The sequence below is a fragment of the Meles meles genome, chromosome 19, assembly GCF_922984935.1.
Source record: "Meles meles chromosome 19, mMelMel3.1 paternal haplotype, whole genome shotgun sequence".
Classification (NCBI taxonomy): domain Eukaryota; kingdom Metazoa; phylum Chordata; class Mammalia; order Carnivora; family Mustelidae; genus Meles; species Meles meles.
The window spans coordinates 18,982,817-18,997,139 of NC_060084.1; the positions used below are offsets into that span (position 1 = coordinate 18,982,817).

Sequence of the window (14,323 nt, forward strand, 5' to 3'; positions counted from 1 at the left end):
GCAGCCAGGGGAAGGGGGTGTCTGGAGGACAGAAGCATCCCCAGGGCTACCGGGCGGCTGCTTGTCAGTGCTCTGCTGCTTTGCCCTCCCCACAGTGAGGCACGGGGTGCTTCCTTTCTCGCTGGCCTCCTTCCGAGGCTCCTGGCACCCCTGTACACCCTTCAAGAGGCTGCAGGAAGCCACGGGGGGCATCAGTGCCTCTCCCCGCTGAGGCCCCATGGAGGTGCCAAAGCAAGAGCTGAGAACTAAGCGGGGCAAGGAGGTGGGAACCCTACACATGGGTACCTGTGGGGACAGGGAGGCAGGGCTGCGCCCGTCAGCATGGGGCAGCAAAGGCCTGATGCCGGGTGTGGCCTGGCTGTGACCTGCTGTCACACCACCAACTCCAGAGATCAGGGCCAGGGCCTTGCTCATGGGGCACCAGCCCTGAGCCTCCAGGCCCATCTCTCTCCTCAAGGCCAAGGTCGGCCTCAAATCTCAGCTTGGGGTTTACTCTGGTCCCCTCTCCCATGCTCTAAGTACCAGGCTCCTCAGGCCTGGAAACTTCCAGGCTGTTCGACAAGGTGCTTTGGTATCCTGGTCTTTAAAATGGGCTAGGGGCACCTGGCTGGCTCTTGATCATAGGGTTGTGAGTTTGAGGCCCATGTCAAGTGTAGAGATGACTTTAAAAAAATAAAACACTAAATAAAAGGAAATGGGCGAACACAGCTCTTGCAGTGAGGAGGAAATGGGGTGGTTCCTTCCCTGGCCCACGGAACATCTTCTCTGGGTGAGATCCTGTGCTGGGCTCTGGACCCCACTGGTCAAGAGCTACCCACAGGTCCTGTTTTCCCTGGAGCAACGCCGCCATCCCATGACAGAGGCATTGGCAGAAGTGTGGGCAAATGCCAAGCGAGTACAGGGAAGGGTGCTTCTACCCTACCTGGGCAGGATGTGGTGGCATTTGAGGTGGGCCTAGAAGGACGAGTAGGCTTTTGTCAGTTGTGGCAGGGGAGTATGGGGAATGGCACTGTGGACCTAGGAAGAGCATATGCAAAGGTGTGAAGGTTCCCCTAACCCTAACCCTAACCCTAACCCTAGCTCCTTAGTGGGAGTGCGCATGCCCAGGCAAGAGCCTCGCACTCCTCCAGGGGCAGGCTGGAGCTATAAGCATAGGAATAAGCCAGGCCAGTGCTGGGCAGTGCTCCCGGCTTGTCTTCTTGGGGAGTCCTCGGCTTCTGGGGACCCTAGAGGGGACTGGGTTGGCTGGGCTTCCAGCACCTGCTTGAGTCATGCTGACTCTTCTCTTTAGCTTCCCCTGTTGGGCAGTGAGGGCGAACCACTGACCTGCTGACCTGCGGCCCCCTTCCTCCATCGTGGGCACATGTCCCCTGCCAGGTGATGTCCCTCTGTGTGGCGTGGAGAGGGCCAGCTTCCTGCTCTTCTGCTTCTCCTACCAGCATTGCCAGCGGAGCAACGTCCAGGTCCGCAGGGCCCCTAGGTCTTGGGTGCATTTGCCAGACGGGGCCCTGGGCCTATGGGGCCCCCCTGGTGCTGTTTCCTCTGCATCTTCAGCCTCCCTCCGTGGTGCGACCCGTGGCATGTGGTGGGGAGCCTGCAGGAGCCCAGGTCGGGCTACCTGGGCTCAAATCTGGGGTCCACCTGGCTGGCTGACCCTAGGTAGGTTACTTCAGCACCTGACTATGGTCTGAATGTTTACTAACCGCCCCCCAGCCCCCAATTCTTATATTGAAATCTGAACCCCCAAGGTGCTGCTAGTATGAGTTGGGGACTCTGGGAGATGATTAGGTCATGAGGGTGAAGCCCTCATAATAGCGACCAGTGCCCTCACAAAAGAAACCCCAGAGAGCTAGCTCATCCCTTCTACTGCGTGGGGACACAGCGAGAGGGATGTGGGCCCTCACCAGATACCAGATGTGCAGGGGCCTTGGGAGTCCCCAGCCCCCAGAACGGAGAAAAAAAGTTCTTTTGTTTATAAGCCACTCCGTTTCTGGTATGTTTGTTATAGCAGCCTGAATGCCCCAACCTCAACTTCCTTATCTGTCAGTTAGGAAGGTAATAAAAAGTAGTCCGACCTCCAGGACCACAGTAAGGGTGAAATGAGATTTGTGTGAAAAGTGCGGGGCAATCAGTGAGTATTCTGCCATCCGGGTCCTCCCTGCTTCAGCTCCCCACGGCCAGGTGCGGGAGGTGAGCTGTAGTTGCTAAAAGGTGGCTCCTTCCTCACCTAGTTCACTCTGGTGGAAGGGGGAGGAAGTGGCACAAAGCTGGTGATTGATCAGGGCATGCTGGGAGGGGGCTGTGGATTTCAGGCCTCTGGTCCAGGTGGATGAGATCCAACCCAACCAGTTTTTAAAAAAAATTTTTTTTAAAGATTTTATTTATTTGACAGAGAGAGATCACAAGTAGGCAGAGAGAGGGGAAGGGAAGCAGGCTCCCTGCTGAGCAGAGAGCCTGATGCGGGGCTTGATCCCAGGACCCTGGGTCCTGAAGCTGAAGGCAGAGGATTTAACCCACTGAGCCACCCAGGTGCCCCAGTTTTTAAATTTTTATTTTCTTTCTTTCTCTCAAGCTCTGCCTGTCCCAGCGGAGGAGGAAAGATTCCCAGGCCCTGCCATGGCTCTGGAGCCTCCAGATGGCATCACCTGCGGTGTGATGGTGGCCTCTGGGCCTATATGGCTCCCAGAGTCCAGGCAGAGGCTCCATCAGGCCTCAGGGCAGGCTTTTTCCTGCTCTTGACAACCATTCTGGGAAGTGAATGTTCAGGCCTTCTGGCCAGATGGACACTTTTGGGACTGGCTGCCCCAGGAACTAACCACCACCTCTGTGTAAGGGAGATTCCCCTCATTGGGAAAATCTCCAATCAGTTCTCTATGCACTTTGCAGGCTCCCTGGGGGTAGAGTCATTCACTCATCACCCATGCCATCATTCATCCATCCACTTACTCATATGCCCAGCTGACCCCCCACCTGTCCATCCCACCACCTTCCTATCTGTCCGTCTTTCCATCCATCCCCCCGACCCACCCATCTATCCATGCGCTCACGCAGCCCACCCAGTCCACGCCTGTATCCACCCACTCTAGCCACTCATCCTCTCTTCATGTGTCCTTCTGTCCACCCAGGTAGCCATCCATCTCCCACCCCACCCACTCACCCATCTTTCCCTTCAGCCACTGGTCTGTCCACTCACTCGCCCCACCCCATTCCCTCACCTCTCCATCTCCTCATCCCCCTCCCCATCTGTCCTCCCATCCCACCTACCCATCCCTCTCTCCCTCCGTCCTTCCATGCAGGTGCCAGCTGGACCAGCTGTCAGTACAGCCGGGCCCACACTGGCCAAGGCTGGGGAGTAGCACCACACCCTTCCTTTGACCTTCAGGGTCACCTTGGCAGACCCCTGGGCCCGAGAGCCTCTGATCTCTTCCTGACCACCCCGCCCCACCCCTGGCAGGGCTGCCCCCTCCCCTGTGTCTCCTGGGTGGCCGTCACAATCAGACAGGAAGCCAGGCCCCCGGGTGGACGGCAACTCACCGTATCCTTGCTCGTACTCTCGGTGGTAACGGCGGCGGTGGTGGTGGTGGTGGTGATGGTGGCGGCGGTGGCGGTGGCGGTGACGCTGGAGCCGGGCCTGCCGGTCCCTGCGGATACTGCCCACGATGATGGTGATGCAGGAGAGGATGATGACCACGCCTATGACTGCACTTGCCACCAATACAGGAGACACCAGCAGGGGGCTGTGCTCCGAGCTCTCTGAGTACGTGGGGTAGAAATAGCTGGTTCGGTTGTACCGAGCTATTGGGAACAAGGAGAGGACATTGAGTTGGGGCACAGACCCTGCCATGTTTCCTCTTCCAGCCCAGCTGTCCTGTGAATGATGTGTCCCTAGTAAATGGAGGATAGTCGGGCTTCAGCCCCATGGACTGTGTCCCAGCTGCCTGTGTGAGAGAGGAAGAGAACAGTGCTTTGCTCTACACCCTGGAGGAGCCTCTGAGACTGCGGCTTGACCTCCCCTCCTCTTTTCTCCAGCTCTGGCCGGAGAGCTCAACTAACTCACAGGTAGGAGAAGAAAAACTCCAGGCAACAGACTTGTCCAAGGTCCCAGAGCAAATCAGTGGCAGAACTGAGGCCTGAAGTCAAGACTCAGTACTAGATAGGGACTCGACTCCACCAAGATTTGAGGTTGGAAGGTCAACTTTACCTTGGAAAGGGGTGGGTGATGGATGGGGATGTTGGTCAAAGGATGAGGACTAACTCTGTTGGCCTCCAACACTGACCTCCTACCTTGGGGTGAAACCTCCCCAGGGGGTTCCAGGGAAATCAAATGGTAACTGACCCACACACGTCAAGGGGTTGGATCAGAGCAGAGAAGGCTTCCCAGAGTGGCTGTACTAATATTAAAAAAGACAGACTTCAAATCAAAACTGTCACTAGCGATAAAAGGAGCATTTTATAATGATGAAAGGGCAGTCTGTCAGGAGGTTGTAACAATATAAACCTATATGCACCTATGAACACAGGCCTACGATACAGGGAGCAAAGGCTGAAGCACTGAAGGGAGAGACCAACGACGCAGCGGTAACGGCTGGAGACGTCAGGACCCCACTTTCGACAAGGTACAGAATTCAGTTTCATGTCTGCTTTTGACTGGTTGGGCCTGCTTGAGTTTTTGGGGAAATGCCAGCTGCTTCTTTTTATTCCCTTGGCTGTCAGCTAGCTACCCTAAGCTCAAGTTGTCCATTTTTCCTGAAGACCCACAGTTGAAAAGGGGCAAAGTGGGGCTCTCCTTGTCTTTCTCTCAGGCAAAAGAGATCCACTTAAATTGTCCGGTCAGACCTCAATTTAGGAGGACTCAAGCCCTTGGCGGTGGACATGGAGCATGCCGGCCACGCTTTCCTCAGTCGAGGCCTGTGACAGACGTTACTAAGTGACAATGGTTCTTATTCCTGTTGGGTCCAGGAGGCAGCCTCCATGTCCTTTCTAGTAGCGATCCACACGGTGATTCCACCCGGTCAGGAAATGGAGCTTTTGGCCCCAGTCGCCTAGTGTGACCACAGTGCCTTGTGCTACTACTACTCTGCAGCCAGTGGCCAGGGCTTTGGCTCAGACTGGAGCTGAGCCATGGTCACCTGCCACTGGATTCTCTCTAGTAAAGTCCAGGCTGCCCAGCTGTCCAGTTGATGTCACCCTCCTCCTCCTCACCAGGTGGCCTCTCATTTTGGAAGCCAAGGGCAGGGGTGGGGCATGTCAGGGACATCCGCTCTTTTCCGAGAAAGTAGGAGCGGGGGCGGGGTCCACACCATTGTCAGGGCTCTAGACTGTCCCATTCAGTGTGTCCCCGCTGCTGCCATGGCTTGCGTCGCACCCGTCACCCATGACTCAAGGCAGACGTGCTCCTGGAGAGCTGGCCCGTCCAGGATGGTGTCCAGCCCGGCCCCCTAGAGTGTGTTTGTTCTGTGCTGCTGAGATGCCGGTCCCTCAGGGTCACCTTGAAGATGCCCTGCCCTCCTCTGAGTCACTTGGAGGTGACTCAGCGCCCCAGCAGTGCCCGTCTCATCACCAGTTGGGCGCAAAGATGGCGTCACCCGTGTCCGCAGATAGAGCCAGTTGGTGCCGGCGCCCACCTGCCTGGCTGGTTGAGGAATTAATCTCCCAGTCACCGGGACCGGCAGAGGTAGGTGCTACTTTAAATTATGAGGGAAACTCTTCCAATTTCTAAATGCAGGGCCCATTATATCAACAAGATATACATGACGGCAGAGAAATAACACGACAGCCCTCCTTTCCGCCCCTCTGCCTCCCCGGCCCTACACCTGCTGTGGCAAGCACAGAGGATAAGGCAAGCTTTACCTCTATCCTGGACTTTCTTCCCAAGCTGTTCCTACAAAGGTGCCCACGGTCAAGAGGAAGTTGTGCCTCAAAGTTCCAGCTCTTCCCTGGTGGCTGCGCTCCCTCCACAGATCAGCCTGAGTAGCTCCCCTTTCTGGAACACCTACTGTGGGTCCCACACTGTGCTTGGTACTCCTCACACACTTAATTCTCATGATGGCCTGGGATAGGATCCCCAGTTTAACAGGTGGAGAAACTGAGCCCCAGACAGATTAAGCAACTTGCCCAAGGTCACGTGGCCCACAGAGAGGGAGCTGGATTGGGGGGCAGCCTCAGGCCCACACTCTGAGCCAAGGGCTAGAGCCTGTGACTACCAGGCACTGGGCTCTGGGACCTCATGTTTTCTTGGATCTTGATAAACTAAAATGTTCCTGTCTCTAAAATGATACTTGGCTGCTTCTGGATCCCTTTATTACAGTCAGAGCAGGCCGTGACCTATAGCTTATGCAGGGTGAAGTCGTACTGACAGCTGAACATTGCTGATAAGACACCAGGATTCCAGAGAAGGGAGCCCATGTGTGTCAGGAAGAGACAGATTGGGACAAGTAGGTATTCAGGGCTGAGGGGCTGGGGGAAGGGACCCCTCATCTGTGTATCTTCCATTTCTGTATCTGTTCCAGAGATGTGGCTGGGACTGTGGGGAGGGGCCCTGGGGCAATTTCTCCGCAGAGGAACAATGTGAATACTAAGGTAGCTCTCGCCGAGCACTTACCAGCACTGGTCAGGCTCTACACCCTTTATAAGCACCATAATCTCATTTAATCATCACAGCAACCTGAGAGGCAGATGTCTTTCCCACCCATTTTACAGATGGGGAAGCTGAGGCACAGAGGTAGTAAAAGGGGGTGGAGCCAGAACTTAGATCCAGCTTGTTCTGTGCTGTTCCCGAGCCTGCACTCATACTCCCTCTGGTTCCACATGGGGTGACAGCCCCTGGAGGGCAGGAACTATGTCCCCTTGGTCTTGTCACTGGGTTTTTCCAGCGTCTTGGGTGAGGCCAACCCACAAAGGAAACTCGGGGGCCATTTGAGTCCCGAGGAGGGAGGTCAGGGATGGGTTGCTTGTGTTCTCGGGGGCATGGGCGCGGCTCTGTGAGCTACTCTCTGTCATTCTCACTCACCCCCTGGCACGTCCTTCTGCTCATCACTCACCCAAATGTCCAGCCCAAATGCGGGATCTGCGCACGTTCACAAGCCCTGGCAGATTGTGGGAATGGAAGGGCGTTACTGTCTAGGGGAGCAGATCAGGTCTTAACTGAGGAGTCCAGGTCTGGGGTGGGCTCCAGGTCAATGGTGAATCAGTCTGGCAAACCCCACCACAGGAGAACCTTGTGCTTCTGAGGAGTCATGAGAGAGGTGGAGGCTGAGGCTAAAGGGGTTGGCAGTGGCCAGATCGTGAAGGGTTTTGAATGTCAAATCAAGAGACCGTCCTCTATCTCCAGGGCAGAGAGGAGACTTGGGTGAAGGAGTGTGGTCACAGTGTTTTAGGAGAGCCCTCTGAGCGCAGACTGGGGGAGCAGGGTGGGGAGTGGGGGGTCAGGGAGGAGGCTGCCACCAGGATCTATGTGAGCGTAGGGCTGGGATGGGGGAGGCTGAGACCCACAGCCCTGCGCTGTGCAGAGCCGAGTACAGAGCCAGGCTCTGGCGAACGCCCTTGGTGGGCAGAAGGCCACTGCAGAGTTCCTTTGCCTCTCTGATTTGATGTGCTCTGAGCAGGCCTCAAGGACAGGCCTGATGCTTCCCTACAGGTAGGGTCCCAAGGGCCCCTTTGAGGCTGGGGCGGTACCCCGGGCCATGGGCCACTGCTGTGCCGAGCAGAAGTCTCTGCCTCTAGACTTCTGGTCCAACTGGGAGCCACAGCTGAGTCGGAAGGCTCTACGTGACCCAGGCCTACACGTGGGGCAGGGTCTGGGACCTGCTTCTCCTCTATGCAGGTACGTTTGTCACCCTCATTTATAGATGAAGACGCTGGGTCTTGGTGAGCTGAAGATTTGCCCTGGTTTTGTGGTAGATCTGGGATTTGAACCCAGGGTGTCTGACAATTCATCAAATAGTGGCCCCAAGCAGGGGAAGAGAGTGGGATGTGGTGGGGGTGGAGGCTGGGCTCTGTGTCTGGTTCTATCGCTCACTTGCTGTGTGACCTTTGGCACACCCCTGCCCTCTCTGGACCTGCTGGCACTCTGTCCAAGGAGATACCTATTCTTGAATGTTCATCCCTCCAGGGTGGGTGAATGGGTCTGAGAGGGGTCAGGAGGGGGTGGCCGCTGGGTGAGCATGGTGGGTGTGAGGGGAGGCGATAAGATTCAGTCCTATGTCAGGAGGATGGGGTCAGGGCTGTCTCCAGTCTGGGGAACAGGCAGGAAAGGGAAACTGAGGCAGAAGATCACTGCCAAGTCCTTGTTGAGTGTAGTGTGCAGGCAGCTCTACAGTCCCTCTGTCTGGGTACAGGGAAGCAGTCTTTGCAGCCTGAAGCTCCCTGAGGAGCGCTGACAAGGGAAGGGCACCCAGACTGGAGGTGTTGAGGCAGTATCTTTAAGCCTCTAGTCCTGCCCACTCCCACAGAGAGGATGGCTAAAAGGAAAAGGAGGGCCATCAGCTCAAATCTGACTGATGGCTCCTGTCACAGGAAAGTCTGAGGACATTTGTCATGGGTCCACTTCCCTGGCAAGTCTGGCCTCAGCAGTGCGGTTCTTCCTACACTGCTGAGGCTGCCAGGAGGAGGCCAGTGAGGTCACTGGAGGGAATATGGGAAAGAAGATTCAGACGCCATCTTCCCTCTGCTGGATGTTGGCAGGTCCCAGCGTCCTGGCAGGAATGTGCAGAGGGGCTGGGGCAGGGGACATGGCAGGGCGGGCTCACTTGCATGGGCATTTCTGGGTCTCCGCCTTTGCTTTTTAGGGTAGCCTCTTAGCCCATTTGCCGATACCCGTCCTCTCGCTGCCAGGTGTCTGTGATGGAGATATCAGAGTGCTGGGGTGGGGTTCAGGGACATCCACATGGTGGGGCTGGCTCTTGGAGGACAAACAGAGGAGGGAGGAAGGAACACAAAAGGGTGAGGTCCCAGCAGAGCTCCAGAAAGGAGGAGGTGCTCCTGGGGTGAGGCTGTAGGAGGTCACCTTGATGGCAGCTAGACACTGGGATCACGGAAGTGAGGAAAAGGCAACTTGGTGTTCAAGGTTCTTCTTACAGTGGGGATGCGTCTCTAGAAGAAGTCAGCTAATCTCATGTCAAGGTCTTGAAACGTTTTACTTGGCCATTTGTGGCATTATAAGCGGGGTAGATTATAGTGGAGGGGAGGACTGGAATGTGAAGTCATCTACCCTCAATCCTCTATAAATTCACTCAGCCAACCAACCATCCACCTTCCGTATATTTATTTACCTGGGCATCTGTACAGCATTCTCTTGATCATCCATGCACCCATCCATCCGCCCATCCATCCACTCACCAATACTCACGAAGTGCATTTTCCACGTCTGGACATGTGCTAGACACTGGGAACATGGTACAAATCAGACCACAATGAACCTCAAACTGTGGGAAGCAAGAGGTCCTACATAGGTGCCCCAGGGCCGAGAAGAGAAGCTTGGGACATGATGGAGCTCCCTGCTCTCCCTTCACACAGAGTAGCTCTGTTTCCATCTGTTTCACACATCAGGCTTAACAGGGGAGTGCTCCTCTGCCTACTAGAAGCTTCTCAACTACTGCATTAAAATACAACTGGAAAATCTAAGTGACTGCCCACAGGCCTTTCATGCCTCCATAAATACAAGATGAAAGTGGTTTATTCCACTATGAAGATGCCACTTAAATAAACTCACCAAAATGAACTCACATGGACGATCGCTTCTACATATCTAACAAGCTTACTGTCTTGTTATCCTTCACTAAAGTTTTATCTCTGGTTTGGTGGATAACTTATTTATTGGCTGGGGAAATTCACTGTAACAGTGTCGCAAACCGCTTTTCCCTATTTCGACAGACTATTTCTACGAAGCAAATGGTGAACTGGGCGACATCACAGAAGCAAAGCCATGACAAAATTAGGCTTTCCACTTGAACCCACACCAAACTCTCATTTTCTTGCTAGAATCATCACTGGTCCCGACCTCCTCATTTTCTCTCCTCTTTTGTCAACACCTAAAGTTGGCTCTTAACGCTGTTTTCCACAAAGAACATAGGTTTTTATAACACTGGCTGAGTCATGGTCAATGCTCAACGAGTAGGAAGTCATGTAACTATGTTGGGAAGAAGATGCTGGGGGGCTGGCTTGGCCCACCCATCAGCTGGGGGAATTAGCTCCCACATCCCAGCTTGCATTACGAGACTCAAAATCATGGCTTGGAAAAATGACCATTTACTACAACATGGACTTTCCAGGAAGTTCATGAATAATTGATATATAACATGTTAAATTTATGAAAGCTGCAAATTATCCTCAGCTATCCCACCACAAGCTGGTCCAGGCTTGAGCTATGTACTTGGGCTACAGCATTCTCTTCCTTGCTTTGGCCTTTTGCTTTCATGGGTTCTGATTCTGGAAAATGTTAGAGGTGATGGGATTTTGTCCCCTGCTCCACAGAGGTTCTCAGCTCCCAGAATTTATGAGGCCATCTGGAAAACCACCAGGGCAACAGTGTATTAAAAATAATGTCCCAGAAGTAGACAGGGCTTCTTCTGGAAATGCAAGAATGGTTTAAGACCAGGAAATCTATTAATATGTCATTTCCGTAGATAGGATGGGAAAAACTAGATGGGGCAAAGCCAGGCACCTCTTGGCGATCTTGGTGATCTTAAGTGGTTGTTAGCATCACACTGAACCATGGAGTTCTGGAATTACTTCTTAGCATGTGGTTCATGGAATGGATTTCTAAAAATGGTATGGGATGTTTGGGAACAGCCTTTTATCCTCTGAACCTCCAAGGTTGCTTTGCAGCCCTTAGTGGTCTTTGGAGCCAAACAGGCACAGCACTAGTCCCTTTATTCACCAATATTCTGAGAAGGTTCAGTCCTCACCTGCCTTTCTTTGGGGGAAAGGCTAGAGCTCCTCCATCAGGGTAGCTTGTCCTAGGCTGTGGCTAAGCAAGACACAGATGGTCCTGGGTTCAAAGCCTGCCTCTTGCAGGCAGTGCCCTCTGATCTCTTCACCCCTCTGAACCTCTATCACTTACTTCATCTGTAAAATGGAAACAGCAGTCTCCGCTATGAACTAATTAAAGCACAGTGCCTAGCAGAATGCTTGTCACACTGTGTGTGCTCAATATAGGACAATGAAACCTTAAAATCTTACAGATATCCCCTAGACATCGATCTAAGTGTGAAAGGCAAATCAGTAAAGCTTCCGGAGGAAAGCACTGGAGAATGTCTTCATGACCTTGCGTTTCTTAAGCAGATACAAAAATACCATTAAAAAATTGATAAGTTTGACTATATTAAAATAAAGATCTTTGGTAGGGATTTGGGCTTTGAGGTAGGCAGGGGGCCAAGGAACAACACAGGACTGAGATGTGAACGGGTCGAGGCCAGGGCTAGAGCAAGAAGAAAGTTTTGAAAGACTTTCTTAATATATTCATCATTTGCAACCTGCCCCAGGACATTGGAGAATGCTGCCCATGGAGGTTCCTGTCTGTACAGGTGCCTGCAAGTAGTTAAGAGATCCCAAGACACTAAAGGGTCCTTCTTCACATCTCTGTGGCACATTCACTTTTTCACAATTAGTTATTTACCTCTAATGGATTTGTTTTTTTTTTGTGGGATATCCCAGAGACTAGCAGCACCATCAGTTATGATAGTTCAATGTCAAACAGTATTAACAGAGTACAATACATCTCGTGATGCTACGGGAAAACTAATTTTGCAACCTAGGTCTCGTGTTCAATGCTGGGACCTCAAACAGCCTTTCTTCAAACAAGTGATAAGCAAAAAGCCCCGCAGGATTTCTTTTCGTTTAGAAAAATGCAAGTCTTAGCAGCAGCTGACAGGAAATGTGCGATATTTACCCGGCCTGTCTTTTGATGATGACTCACATGACCGGTGCCTTTGGTGCCTCTGATTACCTATGTTTCAATATTCGTGCAATATTCCTGCAACGGTTTCTACAGCACAACCATGGTCCTTGGGTGCCAAATCAAACCTACGGACAGACCCTCGTTCTGTGTTTATGGCATGTTTTTGTTTTCTGTTCTCCATCAAAGCCAGTGCCAAACAAAGGGAAAACACCATGTGCACCTTTCTCCTCTTACACGTGTCCGTCACCCTGCCATCCCCGTGCCTCTTGTAACAAGACAATGGCGTGGAGCTGGGTCTCTCGTTCTTGCGCACTTAAAAATAAATCCTACTGAGAGAGAAATGCTGGATGTGCTCAGACCGAGCAGGAATGGAGATTGAAATGGTTGATAAACGTTCGTTAAACCCCTACGCTGAACTTCTGCCCCGATCGAGGGGACACTGTTCAGTTCAGTGTTTTTACTTAAGACTCAATATAATTTGTATTTTAAAAGCATTCCAAGAACACTCCACAGGTTTCTGAATATACACATCCTGTTATAAATTACATAGTGTCTGAGAATTTGATAGTCATGTTGTTTTAGATAATTGGATTTTACGCTCCGTAGATGTGCCCATGTGCCAGATCGCACGGCTGTCATTGATCATCCTGCTCCCTCCCGAGGGTGGCATGGGGTTGGGGTGGGGGGTGTGCCCAGGGCTGCGGTTCCCACCGCTTAGGGAGTGGCGGTGACACACCGTGCACAGACCACAGCCACGTGTGCTGTAACCACAGTCCTGAGACTGTTGGAACCACTGTCCATATTTTAAAATGTTGGCGGTAACTTTTTATCTCAGGGGAAAAAAAAGGGAGATTTTTGAAAAAGTTTAAACTACTTCGTCGAACCAAAAACCTAAAATTTCAAAACTAGATGGAAACTCTTTAATAAGGCTGCCGTCCAACTTAAGAGGGGTCCGCCCTGGCTTTTTGGATTATAAAATTATATTCATGTTTTTATTGCATCACCCCTAATCCTCACCCTTACCCTCATTTCTGGGGGAGACAAGTGTTATCCAGGGGCTAAAGAGCCTGGGGTATGGGCGGAGGAGACGGTCTGGAATGACGGTCTCTAGCAAGACCTAGCGATCACCTACATGATCGCATGGAGTCCAGGTGTGGTCTGGTGGGCTGAGGGAGCAGCCCCTAGAGCTGATGGTTAGGGAACCGATAGAGGACACGGAGAGAAGCAAATAGAGAGGACTCTGGGAGTTGAAATGTACCTGTGCTCCCAGAGGGCTCCGTGTGGCCAGTGCCCTGGGCTTAGATCCAGGAGCCCTGACTTTGAATCCTGTCTCCTCCTCTGGCAGGTCCCTGGCTATGTGACTTGTCTCTCTTGGAGCCTCTCTCTTCTCTCTGGAAAGCAAGCAGGCCTGCACACGTCTGCAGTGACGTCACAGAGGACAACCAGTTTTTCCCAGTCACCCTAGGCATAGTTTCAGTTGCAGGCAGAGCTGAGTTGAGGGATGGCTAGTCTAGGGTAGCCCTTGGCAGAGAAATGGCTATGTCCTTACACATTCCTGTTCGCAGGAAAACCCATCGTCTCCTCCCAGCGTACTTGGCTTTGGGATGCCGTAGGTGACAACTCTGACAACCGTGCTTTCCTTGGCAAGATTTCTAGATACAGAAACCACTGACCCCTCCACCGTCCCAAGGCTCAGTTTCTAGCGCTTTCCTGCCACACTACCTGGTTGTGGCAGAAGGGGCTGGCCAGTGGTCCAAGTGATGACGATGGTGTCTTGGTCCAGGGGGGCAAGATAGAGCCAGATTTGAAGATGAATCCATTAGATGGAGTTGGCAGTGGATGAACTGGAGAGCAGTGACAACTGACAAAGTTCGGGGCCTGAGCCCAAGGAAGGACTGAGCTGTCATTTAGTGAGATGGGGACGATGACGGGCAGCTTTGATGCGGGACTGTGAGTCAAGGTTTCAGGTCTTGACATGTTACATCTGAGAGGCCCTAGAGACACTTCGGAGAGTGGACATCTGAGGGGTCAGACATCTGAGGGGGGCACACAGTAGGATATGTGAGTCTGGAGCTCAGGGAGAGTCCGAGCTGGGGATGGAAATTTGGGGGCTGTCAGCGTATCCGTGTTCCTCGATGCCATGAGGCTGGATGACATCACCTGGGACGCTCACTGCTGGGTGTGGGGGGTGGGCAGTGAAATGCAAGAACCCTGCAGGCTGGAAGTGCTCTGAGAAAGTGGGGGCGGGGGTACTGCTGCCATGATAGGTTTCCCCGCTATCTGAAAGTAGAGCGTTCCCACAAAACCTTGCGTAAGCCAAAATGGTGCAAAGCAAAGAAGCGGTGATCAGTAATTTATTTGAAAAAAAGTTCTAGCGTTCCCAGGCCCAACAAATAACCTCACTTCGGCTTTTCTGATACCTCAGGC

At 52.7% G+C, this 14,323-nt stretch overlaps 1 protein-coding gene across 1 annotated transcript in view; it reads right to left on the reverse strand.

The window, feature by feature from the left end:
- The window catches only part of LOC123930470 (protein BEAN1-like), a 36,390-nt gene that overhangs the window by 6,541 nt on the left and 15,526 nt on the right, over positions 1 to 14,323 (reverse strand). Inside the window, exon 3 of the mRNA XM_045986706.1 lies at positions 3,535 to 3,795. Coding sequence (XP_045842662.1) covers positions 3,535 to 3,795 — 261 coding nt within the window. The remainder of the gene's footprint in view (positions 1 to 3,534; positions 3,796 to 14,323) is intronic.